An 18,725-nucleotide genomic window follows, 5' to 3' on the forward strand; every position below is an offset into this window, starting at 1 on the left:
ACCGAAAAACTGAATTAATTCGATTCGGTCCGTTTTTCGGTTTTCGGTGTTATGCCTAGCCCTATAATTAACCAAGTTCAGAAAAATGCCAGAGAGGAAATGATACATCTTCGATGGTAAAAGTTCATTGATTGATGATTAGGAAGAAAAAAGGAACAACAGGAAAAATGACGCCTACATAAATAATTCATATATAAAGAAGAACAAACATAACATAAACTTCCTTAAATAATTGAAATGAAACATTTTCAATCTCTTAAATTTTACGTACTAGCCCAACTATTTTTCCGTGAAGAAAATATGTGACAATTCCACTATAGATTTCAGCACTACCATTTAGTTTGTCACAACATTCTGCAGAAATTGAGTAAGGATCTTCTTCAGTCGTAAATTAACATCTTCCATGCTAATTCTCTCTTCAGGCAAGTCATTTGTGCATTCAAGAGCTAATTCCATAATTAATCTAAAGCATCTCTCTTTAGAAGCAAAATTTTCTTCGTCCAGTGAAAATAGATTAATGTCCACTGCATCCACCAATCGGTTTGGTAATGATTGGCATATCCATCTTTTCAAGGTGAAGTCTCCAACAAATAGATCATCCACAGGGCTCTTTCTTGTAAAAGTCTCCATTAACAAAATACCAAAGCTATAAACATCTCCCATGGTTGACACTTTGCCTTCTGACCCATACTCTGCAAAGTTTTTCATGTAATCCCATTAATGAAAATAATTAACGTCATTTAAAATATACAAATTAACTTGGTAATAACATTTACCTGGTGCCATGTAGCCAATAGTACCCAAGGTCTTGGTATGTGCTATTAGTGTCTCAGCTGTTAGAAGTTTGGATATCCCAAAGTCACTCACTTTTGCCACCATATCTCCATCCAAAAGTACGTTACTTGGTTTCAAATCACAATGGATGACTACAAACAAATGACCTCCATGTAAATACTCCATAGCAGAAGCTACATCAATCATAATTTTTATTCTTTGAGTTAAATCCAAAAATTTGTCAGGAGAATGAAGCCAACGTTCGAGGTTTTCATTGGGCATGTACTCTAGCACCAGAACTTTATAATCAAAATTGGCACAACTACTTATCACCTTAACAAGGTTTCTATGTCGAATGCTACGTAAAACTTGGCACTCCACATCAAAACTTCTAAATGCATGTTGCAGTTCTGTATTGAATACCTTTATTGCCACAACTACTCCATCTGCAAGTGTCCCTTCGTACACCAAACCAAGGCCTCCCCTTCCAATCAAGTTTGCTTCATCAAAGTTGTTTGTCCCTTGAGCAATATCATGGTATGAAATCCTCCTATGTACTTGACCAAATGTATCAACTATAGGAAGTTCCCTACTCCTTTTTCGGCATTTCAGCAACCAAATAATGAAAATAGTGATGACTACAACTCCTGAGGAAATTGATACAAGAACAAAAGTTAAGACTTTTCTCTTTTTTGTTTTTTTAAGGCTATTGACTCTGCATTGCATCACACGGAAGCGTGATGATCCACATAATGCAGGGTTACCCATAAATGATTCAGCTGTAAAATTTACGAATGGCCCTTTATCTGGAATTTCACCTATGAGCCCATTGAATGAGACATTGAAATACGTGAGATGTTGAAGATTCCTCAAGGACTTGGGGATCATGCCTGATAGATTGTTGCTAGATAGATCCAAATATTCCAACGAAACCAAATCTTCAAATAATTCAGGTATAGGACCATCTAACATGTTCGTTGACAATGAAAGGCTAACCAAACTTTGTAGTTGGCCAATTGTGCTAGGAATTTGACCAGAGAACTGATTACCAGATAAATGTAATATCCGCAAACTCCTTGAGTTTCCCATTTCTATTGCAAGAGATCCATTTAGAAAATTGGAGGACAAATTCAGAATTAAATAATCTTTGTTCCTCCAAAAAGTTAATGGAATATGGGAAATTAGTGCATTGGAATCTAAGTAGAGTTCTCTTAAAGAAGAAAGATTTCCAAAGCAGCTTGGTACTTCCCCAGAAAGTTGATTTTCGCCCAAATCAATGTGATACAAGTTTTCCATGTTACATAAGCTAGTTGGTATAATTCCATCTAAATTGTTCTTCTCCAGTCTAAACATTTGCAAACTCCTTAAGTTCCCCAAATCTGGAGGAATTGTACCTGTAAGCTTATTGTATCCCAAGCTTAACCACTCCAGGTTCCTCAAGTTACTGATGTTAGTTGGTATTTGTCCTGTGATACCATTATTACCGGCAATGAAATATTCAAGGGAAAAGGACCAGTTGCCTGAACCTAAGGATTTTGGAAGACTTCCACTAAATTGGTTACCTCCTATTTGAACTGTCTTCAAATACTTGCAATTAGATAGTGAGGTAAGAAAACTTAACTCGTCCATAGATGGATCATTCATCAATTGGTTTATTTGCAAGTTGATGAACTGAAGCTGTTGTAGATTTCCAAGATTCATAGGTACATGTCCACTAAACATATTGCGTCCAAGATCAAGTTGGGTAAGTTTGGTGGAATTCACAATGGAGGTAGGAATCAGCCCGGTGAACATGTTTCGTGCAAGATATAGGCCTTCAAGATTTGGAAGGCTATGGCCTATGTTTGAGGGAAGTGTTCCTGAAAGCTCATTCGCTACAAACGAAATCCTTTTTAGTCCAGAAATATTGTACATAGGTCTTGGAACTTCACCGGATAATCTGTTTGGACCAAGATATATTTCTTTCAAATTTACAAGATGTTCAAATTCCTGAGGAATGCCACCATGTAGACTGTTCTGACCTAGGTCTATCATCTCTAGATTTGACAAATTCCCAATAGATGGTGGAAGATTTCCCACCAAATTGTTCTGTCGTAGACTTATTCTTCGAATTGCTGATAGGTTATCAATTTCACTGGGGATATATCCTGTAAAATATAATGTCAAATTGTGTGATTACTACACTAAAATCCAATGTTGTGTAACAGAATTACAATACTAAGTTATCGTAAATAACAGAAAACTGTTAGTTGTATGCTTTATACTTTTATCTCCCATAGTTCAGTAATCCTTGTAATCTGTTTCAACGTCCTCTTGAAGATGAACCATTACAAGCCTAGGAAAGGTTTTCTCTTTAGGGCATTTAAATTTCAAATATTGGTTCTCTAACTTAGGTCAATGTCCGCTAGAATGCTTTTAATCTTGTTAGAGATTTGTATGTATAGAGAAATTTTAATGTTAAAAAACTTAAATTATTGACCTTGGATTGAGACGGGGTTAAATTGATCAACATTAGATATTGAGGACTTATATAGTAGACACAAGGTAGCATTAAGCCGGTGTTTTTTGTTGTTTTTTGGAAGTGAAGAACAAAGAGTTATGCTATCATTTTTTTCTATTACCCCTTGAAATACAAATATTAATCTCCTAATTGACTTGAAGAGTAAGTTTGGAAATGTCAAAGATCTTTAATGCTATGAGGTGAGGAGTTTACATTTTCCAGTAATAAATGTAGTAGTAAGCAGATTCTGTTTAGCCTATCAAAGTTGTTAAACTAGAACAATCTTTTGAAATTCGATACCTATTGATTCGATTAATCCAAATTCACAACGCATAACGCCCATTTTGAACCTAAATCAAGATTTTCGCCAACGGTGTTCAAGATTTAATACATATAGAATTACGTACCTGTCAAGTTATTCCATCCAAGAAAGATATCTTGAACCTTTGACATGTTCCACATGTCTCTCGGTATATTTCCTATTAACATATAATATCACAAAAAAAGGAGGATTAATTAATTGAAGAAGAAATTACTAAAAGTAAATGAGAAGCACAAGTTAGTTAATTACCCGTGAATCTGTTGTAAGACAAGGTCAGGGCTTCAAGTTGGGTGCATTTATCTAAACCACTAGGCAGTTCACCCACTAATTGATTTTTTCCCATGAATAGATATTGCAACAGTGGCAGATTAGTGCACATATCATTTGGCAAAGTCCCACTTAGATGATTGAAATTCAAATCAATGATAATTAAAGAGGAGATATTGAATATAGACAATGGAACATTTCCAAATAGATCATTCTCAGAAAGATCAAGAACTTGAAGCCTTGTGAGAAATCCAAGGCTTTGTGGGATTTGACCAGTGAGATTATTCATTTGTAAAGACAAGTATTTTAAACGCCTCAGACGCCCGATTTCATCGGGTATTTCACCAATAAAAGTGTTGTTTGCAATATCCAAAAAACTAAGGAAGGAGAGGTTCCCAATTTCTTTTGCTATTGAACCTCTAAATCCAAAGCTTCTTAGGAATAATTTTGTTACTCTTTGATGATGCTTTGTACTGCAAGAAATGCCAATCCAGTTGCAAAATGAAGTGCCTTGTGTCCAGTTTTTGGCTAAAACTGCAAAGGGATCAGAAGTTATTTGAGACTTGAAAGCCAAAAGAGCAGATTGATCATCAGCTGCTAAATAACCATGCATGCAGCATAGTAACAATAGGCCAAGGATACTCCTCAAATTGCGTTTCATTATTTTTGGTTATTAGTGTAAACAATATTTGTTGTCTCTTTTCTTCTCACAATGTGCACGCTTTTATAAGAAAAATTTGAAATTATGTCATACATGTTATAACTGTAATACTAGGTCGCAGACGATATCTACTTATTTATTAACAAAAAGGAAGTGATTATTATATAAATGAAGGAACATAAAACATAGGTTTGAATTCATTAATCAAATTAATTAAGTCAATAATTTTGTGACTACTTTTTATAAGGAGCGGCTAATTTCTTGTCAAAAGCGTATAAAGTTACAAGAAGATTGACTATATTAATGCAGAATTTCATAGCATGAAGAATACCAATTCATACACCAGACTAGTTTGGTTACACTTCAAACCAAACCACCATGCAACATCATGATTTCAAGTTTTCACTGTACAACAATCTCATGTTTAACTATTTTAGCAATATCATCTTATACTCTCTGCATTAATTTTCTTTTCAACTCTACCCTTTATCATATTTTGTCTTCATCATATTTTAAGTCAACTCCTTTTCATCTGTATTCCTCCTTGTGGCTATACAAGTACTCCTTCTCGCCACTAGTTTCCACCTTTTCTTCGTTTTATTTTTGGAGCATTTCTTCTATAATTTCTAAAAATTAAATTGTTTTAAAATTGAAGTCCGTATTTACACCGAATATTAGATGTGCTTGCTTCATATTCCAAACTCTTCATTTATTTGAATAAAGATGACATACATTGACTATATCATCAATATTGCATCCGTAGACGGTAGTACAAATAACCTCATATTCTGGATTTTAGAATGATGACTTCAAGTGGTAATAACTAAATTCTAAGTTTAATATTTATACATATATATTTAATGAATATATTAATATAAATACATTGTTTGAAAAAAAAAAATCTACTGGTCCGGTCGAACCCGTGTCTCGGTTTCTAGCTCCGTCCCTGCATCATCTCTTGGATTTTTCTGATTAATATTTTGTTATGTATCTTGCATATATATTAGACTTCTAATAGCAAAACATGTCAGCATGATTACTTTTGACAAGATTGACTTTGAATCCCCAATTAGGAACGCATACATGAATTGGATATGATAACTTCCCCAATAGAGGCTACCTCTACGGTAAAGACTCCTTCGAAGTGCAACATAAGCCATGCAAATTACTTTCGACTCTATTTTATATAAATAATAAATAATAATTGACTATCTGCAGATTCTGCAGCAGAAGTTAAAATAGGCCAAGTAATATAAAATTGGGAAACTCCAATTTCTATTTTAGCAGAGAGATGCAGCAAGTCTTTCTGAGTTTAAATTGGATTTAGCCCATCAACTTAAGCAAGCACAATCTGATGAGTTTGTCATAACAACTGAGCAGAATTTCTTTCAAAAATTGACTGAGTAACTTTGAATGAATCTGCATCGTGTATTAATTATAGTGATGATGCCATGCAATTTACTAATTCAAATTCGTAATTACATAATTTTCGTCAAATTAAGAAAGTCTCGAGCTCTTGTCAACCTGACTTCCTTTTTACCATTTCCTCCCGTTATGAATGATCTTAACCCTTCATATTTCTTGAAAAAGGAAAGAATCCCAATTAATCAGAGGTAGATTCAAGATTTGAAGTTTATGAAGTTCTACACCGACCTCAAGTTAATATGCAATAATAACTGGATTGACATACACATATTTATAGAAATTTAGTAAATTTAATTTCTTATGTTGTTAGGTTCACGTGAACCCACATATTACAAGTTAGATTCGCGGATTTGACCATAACACTTAACATTCTTTTGTCAGGCATCTATTCCATAGAGGTTTACGTTCGAATGGTGACATTATACTATAGCCTAAAACAGCAACATTTGCCTAATATCTTACCTTTAAGAGATGGGTATAGCAGAATCATATCCTGATCATTACCATGAATAGTGTTAATTTATTTTCAAGAGATGACGATGATGTACATTTGATTTGAGATCAGTATTGGAAATATATAGCTCTTGAATGTACTATGGACTTTCCCCAACACCGAATTACCATGAACAGTGTCCTTTTAAGGCTCAAAGATCCAAACTCAATTTTTGCACAATGTACCTTAGAGATACTAGACGAAGATCGAAAGTTGTGGGCAAGCAGGCTGTTTGGATTTTGTGTGTGTGTGTGTGTTTTTTCTTTAACAATTATGCTATCCGGTAACTTATGCTCACCTAAACTAATTTTACAAATGTCAAATAACTTTGATCTGGATTGTGTGTTTTTATATTGTGTTGTATTGTTACTTAGGTCTCGTCAGTTTGGCTGATGGATTGGGTATATAGGAATTGTAACGTAATGATTGTTTGTACACAGAGATAAATAATACGAGAATTATTATGTAGAGAATAAATACATTGACTAATTAAATAATACGAGGAATATATTTTAGGGATTACCGATTATAAGAGAAGTTTCGTCTTTACATGTGCTTATATATGCATTACTTATTTCATCTTTCATATATCCCGTATATAGCAATACATAAATTCTCGTTAATGTATAAATATATTAGTTAAACAACGTTTCATTACCGGTATTAAAATCCACAGAAGTTATACGAATTTTAATACTGATAACTACAAGCAGATTAAAGTTATCCGAAGATTAACTATTAATGTACAAACTATAACTATATATAATATAAAGCTAGGCAATAAGAGAGTGACGTGACACCTCTCTTTGGCCAAGAAACACAATTATCTTTTTTCTCCTTTTTTTTGGTCTTTTCTACTCCTTTTCTTGATTTTTTATCCTATTTTTAATGTATCATATTGTAACAAGATTAATTGCTCAATAATTAATACTCCACTGTTCCTATTCCACACAGATGCTAAACTTCTCATTGAAAAGGCTTTGACTCGAGTCCCATTTTTCCTCTTTCCTCATTTTCTTTGTGAAGAATGATCCTATTACAATCAATTGCACTAATTGCAATTAATACTGAATATTGATATTGTGATCTCCTCAGTGTGCGTTATTCCTTATTTCCAATTACTCAATGTTTAGAATGTGCTTGAGTCTCTTTATCTTCATCCTATTTATATTGTGATTCAAATATTGTTTGTTCTGTTTTCAGTTTTTATAATTTAGTGTAGGTAATTTTATTTATCCAGTTAATGTTTTTTGATGATTCATTTATGTGTTATTTTTAGCTGATAATTATTGTTTTTCAATTAATGTTACATTTTTTTTTCCATTTGAATTTAGGACCAGGAACTTATTTTTGATCTTCAATGGCTATGAATTTCTTGAGGTGGAAGCAGATTTATCAAGGTACTATGGTATAAGGTACTATAGTTTGTGATGTCAATTTTCCATTGATATATGAAGCTGATGAAGGGGAGAAAATTGTAAAATTGCTCCTTGGTGAAGATATATCCGGTGGAGCAAATGGTGTATTATTAGATCTAGCGTTGTCTAATGCAAACATAAATCTAGCAACCTAACATGCAGTCTTACTCGATGTCCCGGTGATATATTAGGGTCATTAGGCCATGTATTCCTTTGAGTATTTTTATGCAAAAACGTTAATCAGTATATATTAAAAAAAGGTCCTTAATTCTACTCCTTGTGAATTTCACAAAAATAGAAAAAATAAAAGACAAACTTTTTTATAAAAATCAATGTCAGGTCTATTATTTTTGAGAAAGATTATATGAAAATATCTTATGTAATTTTGCCTGCTGCGATTAACTTCATAACATGCTATCTTGTGGGGTCTTAAATCTGAACCATAACCCTTATACTATAACTCCATGGCCTATCGAAACTTGTCTTTCAAATAGTACTATCACCTGATAAACACACCTGCACGTCCAGGCCATGGTTCGGGGCGTGACAAAATCCCTCAGTATAACATACAAAAAGACACAGACAAGGTGGTTTTTTGTGATCACTGTTCTACTATGACTGAAGTAGTCAAGAGACTAAACCAGCAGAAAGAGACATTGGTTCAAGAAAAAATGAAACTCTTGGATCATGTAAAGATATTAGAACAAAGATTACAAGCGGTTAAGTTCAAATTAGTGCAATCTCAGAGTTTTCTATCTCAGACAAAAATGGATGAGACGGGTGTGCATTCCCCAATGAATGCAGTTAGACCCACTGTATCGGGTAAAGATACAGCTAGTCCAGTTCTGTAGAAACTATACAATCTTGACTTGTTCCATTCATTCACCAAGAGAGAATATATATAGGATACAATCTTGAACCCTAGTGAAACAAGGAAACTAAGATCCTAGTGAAACAAGGAAACTAACTAATATATGGTAATTAGTGAAACAAGGAAACTAACTAATATATGGTAATTATCTCCCTACAAATATGCTACCAAATAATATCAAATAATATAAAGATATTATACCGCAATACTGTTATATCCCATATTTTCATACATTGGGACGTTTTAAACTAAAAGTGACAAGTTAAAGACAAGACTATTTTAAGATATGAAGTAGAGATTTTAACTTCCGGTTTCGTGTCGAGTCACAATTCATCCACAATTTTCGTGTGGCATTAAACTATTAATGGAAAATTGGGATTAAACTAGCCATAATTGGATTAATAAGTGGGATTGGAAAGACCAAAAATCATTCCACTTTTAGGCCTTGTTTGGCCGTGCACCTTAGTGCCTTGGTCAAGGAATCTTGACTCAATTTAGTGTGATCCACATGTCCAAGCCAAAGGGGGGAACATATAGACACAAAATCTGATCATTCCACATTTTCACAAAGTCATTTCAACATCCCAAAGTGTAGAACATTTAAAGAGAGAGAGAGGAGTATCGGCTAAGAGCTAGCCGAGAGAGTGAGGTGCAATCTTGCCCAAAAATTCCAGTTTTCCTCCACCAAATTTACTCCTCATCTAGTGTGTAAGAAGGTGTATTAGTTGTTGAAGGGAAACAAGAAAGTGAAGCACCCAAGTAGAGTGAAGTTTCGGCCAAGGTGAAGAACAAGATTGAAAGGTAAGAATGTTTGTTGTTCTTGTGTTGCATGATGATTTGAATGTATAGTTTATGCATGTTGTTGTTGGATTGTGGTTGTAGTTGAAGTAGAGAGTGAGCCATGAGTGAGGGGAGTTCATGATTGATTTCATTTTGCATGTATTGTTGGTGAATTGAATATGAATCAACATATGTAAATGAACAAAGATTGTAGGAGTTTGGTTGTGATGTTGCATGTTGGATATTGTACTGTTTTTGCTTGAATTTAAAATGAGCCATGTGTTGAAGATTCTAATGAAGTCATGCTTAATCTTGTTGAACATGTATTGGAAATGGATTGAATGCATTGTAGTTGGATAAACGGAAGAAAATCATGAAATGGTGGAAGGGTGTTGTAGCCGTGTAGTAGGAACTGTTTTGGGGAGAATTAGGGACTGTTTTGTGTCACATTTGGGTTGTTGTTGTTATGGACATTGTGGTGTATTGTATGCATGTTGAGTATGTGAATTGAGGTGTTAAAGAAATGAATTATGTTGAGGGGTAAAGGAAGTCCAAAACCGTGGACAGTTTTTGAGGTTAGAAGTAAATTTGTGTGTGTTGAATGTTGATTCTTGTTGCAAACGTTTAGTGAATGTAAAGTGCCATGATTCAAGTTAAAACTGAAATGATTGTGGGCTGTTGTAAGAATGAAAATGATGCAAAAACAGTTCCAAAAACCATGAAAGTAATGTCATTAAACGTGTTGTTGTTGTTGCAAGTTAAAACTGGAAAATTGCTAAGTGAGAATGGAAATGCTATGTGTGTTGTTTAGCCATGTGTATGAAACAGTTTTGAATGGTGCAGGGACTGCCCAAGTTCCCTAAGTCATGTTTAAACAAGTCTTGATTAATATATGAAAGAACGATTAGCAATGTTAGCTTGTAACGCTAGTTGGTTTGAATGCGAACGAAACGTCGTTTAATTGTTAGAAAGGAATTGTGAGTGTCACAATACGTATTGAATGCCCTTGTAGACTAATTGTAGTTCTTCACATCTTGATATAGAATAAGTGTTTTTGGGCAGCAAGTACAAGTTAGAATACAACCAAACGCAAAAGGTATGTAAAGCCTATTCCTTCTTCTTTTGGCATGTCCTAGACGTAAGTGTGAAACGATATGAACCTTAGGGTAAATTCTATTCTCTAGTTTCATGTATGACTTATGATTCTATATTTCATTAAGGTTATTGTCATGTGCCTACAATATGATTGACTAATGAATAATGCATGAGAGTTCCTATACTTAAAGAATTGCACAACTAGAGACATACTTGACTTTCAAAAGCTATACCATGTTGAAGCGATATATGTACATGAAATCTGAAACGTTTCTTGTAATAGTTTGTATGAGACTTAAGATGAACTGAGTATGAATATTATTTTTACACTTTAGAGCTGGTTAGTTGCTTATCCATTGAGTCTCAAAAAGATGAATTGCATATATGTGGTTGCCTATTATTCTGCTCGTGCTTACCGCTATATCCTTCACTGAGTCCCGGGCCAGGGTACGTTTTCGTGCGCACATTTACTATATTAATCACCGAGTCCCTCACTAGAGGGCCGGGATGTCACACCCCATTTTAACCGGGTAGATTTAAGGAGTATGACGTATTGGTGATTCCTATTTATTTGTTTGAAGGAGTCGCCACCTAATTAATTTAACGGTGAATTAGGACACCTAGAGGTTAACTAAGGGAAAGTTAAACTAAACCTCAATTAATAATCTGCTTAACCAGCGTGATTCTAGGTAAGGGCTCTATATTATCCTAAAGGGAAGGGGTTAGGCATCCTTTAGGATCCGTTAACTTACGGTTATCCGACCAAACTTAGGTTAATTAATTAGATTGAATAAGATGCTTGAAATTTTAAAAAAAAAAAGTATAAGAAATATTGCTGAAGTTTATAAAATATAAGAAATGTTGCTGAGGTTTTTTATAAAAATATAAGAATGATGCTTAAGATAATATTTAAGTAAAGTATAATGGTTTACATGAAAGGGGATTTTAAATGCTATTTTAAAAACTTATAGAAATCGATACAGCTTTTAAACAAGAATGCTATTTAGAATGAGATTTGTAGAAAATATAGTAATTTACATAAGGAAACTTCAGATGCCATTTTTTAAAAATAGGACTTATAAACGTCGCCAAGACTTTAAATAAAAGTAATAATGATGTCATTTGAATTTGAAATAATAATTGTGGAAAATATGATGTGTTGCATAAAAAGAAGATTTTATTACCATTTAAAATAAAACTTAGACATGCTAAGCCGTGAATGAAAATGTAATAATTTCCTTGAAAAATAAGACTTGCAAAAATATAACAACTCACCTACAGCCTTTTAGCAAAAATGTGAACTTCATACAAACTTTATATTATATCAATATAGTGATGTGGAGATACTTAGACCCCTTTTTTAGCTTAGAAGACAGTTATGACGAAAAAAAAGGTCATAAGTTTCTCTCCTTTCCTTAACTTTATTAATTACCCTTAGCTAAAATGACATATGATTGATTCCAAATTTGAAGGGTTATTTGCGAAAATATGCTTGAGTTTACACTTATGTAATAGTGGTGTTTTGGAAATCAAAAATATTAATTTATGCCATCAATTATTCTAGAAGCAAATATTATAGATAATTTAATGTGGAGAAAAGAAAATGAAACTTAGGGGATGGATTATTGGTTTGTTTAAACTAACTACCCATTACTAAAGACTAAGCCTACTAATTATTTAAGATTTATCTAAACTAGGAAAACAAAACAAACAAAGAGTTAGTTTGCATAATACACAAAAATAAAATAAAAGGGTAATAAGTATCCAATGGGCCAGCCCGTTTGGGACTGCTGGACCCATTTTTCTGTTGGGCTTCGGCCCAGCAGTTTCCATATTATTGTGCTGCTGCTGCTGTTCCTGTGTATTGGGCTTTAGCCCAGAAACTTCATTTTTTATTCTCTTGGCTGCGGACAGGGACTAAAGGAGATCTCGTTGGGCTTTTAGCCCAACATCAAACACGAGAGAAGGATGAGTCCTTCGGACTCGTATGCGGTGTTCATGCATAAAAATGAAAGGAAAAGGATTAGTATACGATCAACAAGACTTAAATAAGCAAAAGTACGAATCCAAAGCAAACTCCAGAGATTATATATATATATATATATACTATGTATATTTGATGTATACTAACACTTGGACGAGGCAATTGTCTCATTCATCCCTAAAGAGAGCTGAATAATCAGAACGGTAGGGACTGACAAGGAGATGTTGTTCATCAAACATGAGTATAGGCAACATTAAACGAACATCAGCAAAACCAGTAGTGTAAACTTCATTGCACTTAAACATGTTTTAAAAAAAAAAAATCAGATATGTCATGTGGTTCGAACAAAATGAGCACACCAATCTACACATATTTAACAACTTGCGGATTAAGCATGATCTGATGAACAGTCGCAGAATCTAAGAGAAACAACACATTCTTAAGTGGACAGTTGGAGATGCATAGATGAATATTACTATTTTTTATATATCAGGCAGAACCAAATCTGGACAGAACTAGTAGTACTCCCCAAGTTATGCTTTAATCAAATCATCTTCATTTTCAGCGAGAAATGACGCTAAAGCACACTGATCCAAACAATGCCTATTAAACTGAGATTCACTAAGCTGCTGATTCCTAACAAACCAGGCTTATAGCCATCCCACAACATTAATAACAGATACTGATGTAATTATATCACACGAATAACATTCAATTAAAAGAAATCTAAGACTATCCTACACCTTAAATAAGGAAATTGAGCTAACTGACAGTCATACTAGTAGTGCATCAAGTTCATTGTTTAAGCTAGAATGGAATCAACAATATGTGGTTATACACCTAATGCAACAATAAGTAAGCCAGATATACAAAATCCTTCAAAATAAGGTGGCAGTTCAAAGAGAAGGCAATACTGATTTCAAACAAGAAAACATACATGGGATGCAGACATAACTAGCATAATGGTCAAACCATGTAGATACTTTATCTATAGCAAGAAGTCATGCTTATCAAATAGTCTTATATTTAGGCTGAAATAGGAGAGGGGCTTGACAAATTACAGTATAGATGGTTAAATGCATAGTGAGGGTGGTTTCAGATGGGGGGTCACACAGGATAAACAAATATGTACAAGCAGGCAAACTGAGATGCAAGAAAAGAAGGCAGAGGAGACACATAATCACACATAGGAGAACATAACAAGGTAAGGAGGAGTGGATGCAAAGAAACACAAGTAGGCTGTGAACTATAAGGAAGCATACACGGAGATGAAAGGGGATGCTTATGATGAGAGGCAGGATAGCAAGGGAAAAAGATATGTCAACCTCAACATACAGGGGATTAATCAGAACAGTATAGGCACAATGCAAAGGGTGATATGACCTACAAATGCATGGCTGAGACGCAATATATGATACTGGATCCTAGAGTCTAGCCAAGGATTAATCTGGATATTGATAATAGCAATGCAGGTTCTTTCCAAGAAACAGCTACAAACTAGAAATTTAAACAAACCATATTGAAACCAAAGTTACAACTTTAAAATTGTTCTCAGTTTGAGTCAGCAGTAGCTTCAAAACCATTTTAAAGTTACATCATATGCTAATATCTAGACTGTATACAGATTACAACAGCAACCAAACTAAGAATGGCGAAAGAAATAGGCTAATGTTTAACTTGAACTAGTATACAAAACTTAATCTTATGAAGAACAAATAAGTAGTGTGAGCCCAGCAAAACACATGATTAATCCAAATCGATATCTAACATAGAACTGAATAACTACAGAACTAGACACGTGATCAAACTAATCTCAAACACGCGTAATTCAACTAAACCAAACACAAACAAGAATTAAATCATAACTGGTCAAACGAAATCACGCAAGCAGCTTAAGCACTCAAACATTTATTAAAAAATAACTAATGGAAGAGGTATTACCTTCTTCGGGTGCAGCGAAGTGAGGCTCGAGCTTCCGATATACCTCGAAACACTTCAAAATTCGAACTCGCGTGTATTCAGATTCAAACGAACACCCAAAGTAAAACAGAACAAGATTTAATATTTTGTGATGATATCGAGAAAATTGAAAGCCGATGTTTTAAAGGAGAACTGGAGCAATTAAAGACTTGTATTTTCAAGGGAAATTTAGCGATTCAGGAACATTGATTCTTGGGGGATTTCTGCGATTCCAAGGGTTTCAAACTTGGGGAATTTCATGGATTGAAAAAGTCTCCTCTCGGTTCTTGGGGGGGTTTCACCGATCCCAAAATCCCCTCCTTTTTCAGAATCTCCCCCAGTTCCTCTTATAGAGCCTCTCTTTTAGGGTTTTGTTTATTTCTTTTTTAGATAGATGCGCGTGGGGAGCAAGATGGAGAGGGTGTTGGCAGAGGTCACGTGGGGGTGAAACGAGGAGAGGGATGGGAGCGTCAGAGGTGACAGAGGTGAGGGACAGCGGTGAGTGGGTTGGCAGGGGTCACGTGGATGTAGCAGTGGCAACGTGGTGGTGTCGGAGCAGTGGGGTGAAGTAACGTGGGGGTATGGGTGCGGTGGAGATGGTGATGGAGTGGGATGTGACAGAGGTGTCGGAGCGATGATGGAGAGAGTGAGGAGAGGAGAGTGAGGAGCGGCGGAAGAGAGAGTGAGAGGGAGGAAGAGAGAGACGGCGGAGGGGCAAAAAAATGATAAGGAAACCCTAAAAGGGTTTCCCTTATCCTGAACGAAAATGGGCTGGACCCGGTCCATAAAATGGACCGGGTCAATTTTTTGGACCGGGTATTAAAAGAATGAGCTAGCGAATTAAAACACGGACTATTCCAAAAAATTGAGATCAAAATATGGGCTAGTCAGGAAATATTTATGAGTTGATTGGGCTTTGATTTGGGATCCGATAAATCAGAATACAGACTGAGTGCAAGAAATAGTTTGGCTTTTAAATTTAAATAAAAGACCTGTTTAAATAACTTGTGTTAAATATTGCTCAATACAAAATATGCAATCATCAATGCTCGGGTAAAAATGGCGTTGTAATAGCCGTGCAATAATATTTCGAAAATCCGCAGTAAGATAAATACTATTATTTAATTATGCAAAGATAAATGTGATGTGTGTGCGTAAGCTGGTAAAATACTGAAATGATAAAAATTGTAAACTGTAATGATAATAATAATAATAATAATAATAATAATAATAATAATAATAATAATAATAATAATAATAATAATAATAATAATAATAATTAGCCACTGTAATATAATAATGAAACACCAGCTTTGATAAAGGGCTAATAATTATAGTAAAATATAATATATATATATATATATATATATATATATATATATATATATATATATTTTAATTTTCCATAAAATGTTAGAAACATAAATAGGTATTTTGGAAGAGAGGCGGGACAAAATTGGGTGTCAACAACTTGTCCCTCTTTGCCCGGTAATGATGAAAGAGTTGTCGGGCAAAGACGTTGACTCAATAGCCTATTTTGTCCTGGCTAAAGGAAACTTGAGAGGATTATGACCGAACTCCGGTCTCTGAGTTACCTACATATCTCGGGCTTTACGAGAATCAGGTCGAGTGTAGTTCTGGGATACTTACGACACTTGAACCCCGATTGGCGCGAAGCTTGCAAAATATTGTCCCAGTGTTGAATTATGATAACACTGGGTATTATGATAGAAACTTGAGAATTCTGAAAATTGAATTGCTGAAATGCAAGAGAATACTTGTAATTAGAGACGAGTGTTCGAGGTAGATCTTTGACCCGTGTCGGGAAGTCTGATTATCCTTCCCGACAAATTGCCCCAGTTCGCTGCCGAAGAAAAAGTTCCACGATTTGATGTGTGATGCCAACTTTGATATTCGTTCAAGGCCACCAGCTAAAACAATCGTTAGCAATAGAGAAATATATGTGTAAATGAGACAAGGTTGGAGAAGTTACACTTGCAACCCTGTTTCGAAAGTTGAATCCACATTCGGGGGGTGGATGCCCGCATTCGGAGGTGGGTGCCTGCACTGAAATATAAAATACCCGCATTCGGAGGTGGGTGCCTGAACTTTAAATATAAAATACCCGCATTCGGAGGTGGGTGCCTGTACTGAAATATAAAATACCCGCATTCGGAGGTGGGTGCCCGCATTCGGAGGTGGGTGCCTGCACTGAAATATAAAATACTCGCATTCGTAGGTGGCGCCTGAACTGAAATATAAGATACCCGCATTCGGAGGTGGGCGCCTGAACTGAAATATAAGATACCCGAATTCGGAGGTGGGTGCCTGAACTTGAAATATAAGATACCCGCATTCGGAGGTGGGCGCCTGAACTGAAATATAAGATACCCGCATTCGGAGGTGGGCGCCTGAACTTGAAATATAAGATACCCGCATTCGGAGGTGGGCGCCTGAACTTGAAATAAAAGATACCCGCATTCGGAGGTGGGCGCCTGAACTGAAATATAAGATACCCGCATTCGGAGGTGGGTGCCTGAACTTGAAATATAAGATACCCGCATTCGGAGGTGGGTGCTTGAACTTGAAATATAAGATACCCGCATTCGGAGGTGGGTGCCTGAACTGAACATTGAAATACCCGCATTCTAAGGTGGGTGCCTAAATTGAAAATTGACATACCCGCATTCTAAGGTGGGTGCCTAATTTGAACATTGAAATACCCGCATTCTAAGGTGGGTGCCTGAATTGAACATTGAAATACCCGCATTCTAAGGTGGGTGCCTGGATTGAAATTGACATACCCGCATTCTAAGGTAGGTGCCTAAATTGAACATTGAAATACCCGCATTCTAAGGTGGGTGCCTAAAATTGAAAATTGACATACCCGCATTCTAAGGTGGGTGCCTAAATTAAATTTTGAAATACCCGCATTCTAAGGTGGGTGCCTAAATTGAAAATTGACATACCCGCATTCTAAGGTGGGTGCCTAATTTGAATTTTGAAATACCCGCATTCTAAGGTGGGTGCCTAATTTGAATTTTGAAATACCCGCATTTTAAGGTGGGTGCCTATATCATGTCCACTTCCCATGGTGCAAAAAATGTAAATCCACATCCACTTTCAGGGTGCAGAAAAATAAATCCAAGTTCACTTTCATAGTTCAAAATATAAATCTACGTCCGCATTTCACGGTACAAAATATAAATCCACGTCGACTTTGACGTCCGTATTATACGGTACAACAGTAAATTTACATCTACTTTCACGTCTGCATTATACGGCGCAAAAATAAATTCACTTTTATTTTCAAAAACATAAATCTGTATCCACTTTCTACAATTATATGTATATTTTTTTTGTAATATAATTCTATTTCCACTTCCATGCTCGCATCCACAATGTAAATGTAAATCCACGTCCACTTTAGAAATAGTATTGTAAAAAGATATCCACATCTTAATCCATGTCCCGTTGTGACGGAAGTTAAATATATAATTAACCCCCACAATTTGATATACGATGCAATATTTCGATCTTGTTATCTTATTAACATACTTCATTCTAAAAGAATTTGATAATGATTTGAACATGTATGAAGTGATGACGAAATTGAGGAATTCTAACCAATAACAGGTGATCAAGGTCAGTGTCCATGATTATATGTATTCGATCCATCGATGAATGTCACGAGCTAAAACAACTGTTAGTGATAAGAATCAATAGCTGGGTCTAAAAGAATTATACTTACCGCCCTTGGTTGAGAAGATGAACTTGTGTCCACTGTTGCAATTGAAATTTTGTGATGAGTGGAACGACGCCCACCGTTCGGCATAAGCTACCTTTGCATCCACGCTGAAGAGTATTTGCATTTTGAAGAAAGTTAACTTTTTGATCACGCTCATAATTTAATACATGCACCGTGTTCATGTTAATTGGACCTGTCTCAACAAAGAAAAATTGTGAGTTTAAAAGAAAATTGGTTGACTTGTGCATGTCGGGGAACTTGGCCCTTGAATTGACTTTTGTCTCGGTCGCGTCCACGTTCTTCGATGTCTCACCACATATCTTGCTTTGCCGGGGAGTTTCAGTTATAAAAAAAATGTATTTTGAAAATAAAAGTAATGAGATTTGGATGACTTTGAAAGGAAATACTTAGTGGCTCTAATATGTAAC

General features: G+C 35.2%; 1 protein-coding gene across 1 annotated transcript; it reads right to left on the minus strand.

Annotated features, from left to right (window-relative positions):
• Window positions 1–336: 336 nt before the first annotated feature.
• On the minus strand, window positions 337–4,524 carry LOC132637225 (probable LRR receptor-like serine/threonine-protein kinase At3g47570). Its single transcript, XM_060354343.1, has 4 exons — window positions 3,846–4,524; window positions 3,682–3,753; window positions 777–2,921; window positions 337–692 (listed from the first exon to the last, which is right to left on the minus strand). Exons 1-4 carry the CDS (start codon window positions 4,522–4,524, stop codon window positions 337–339), a joined length of 3,252 nt encoding a protein of 1,083 aa, XP_060210326.1.
• Window positions 4,525–18,725: the final 14,201 nt, after the last annotated feature.

The sequence above is a fragment of the Lycium barbarum genome, chromosome 4 (assembly GCF_019175385.1).
Source record: "Lycium barbarum isolate Lr01 chromosome 4, ASM1917538v2, whole genome shotgun sequence".
In the NCBI taxonomy this organism is placed as follows: Eukaryota; Viridiplantae; Streptophyta; class Magnoliopsida; order Solanales; family Solanaceae; genus Lycium; species Lycium barbarum.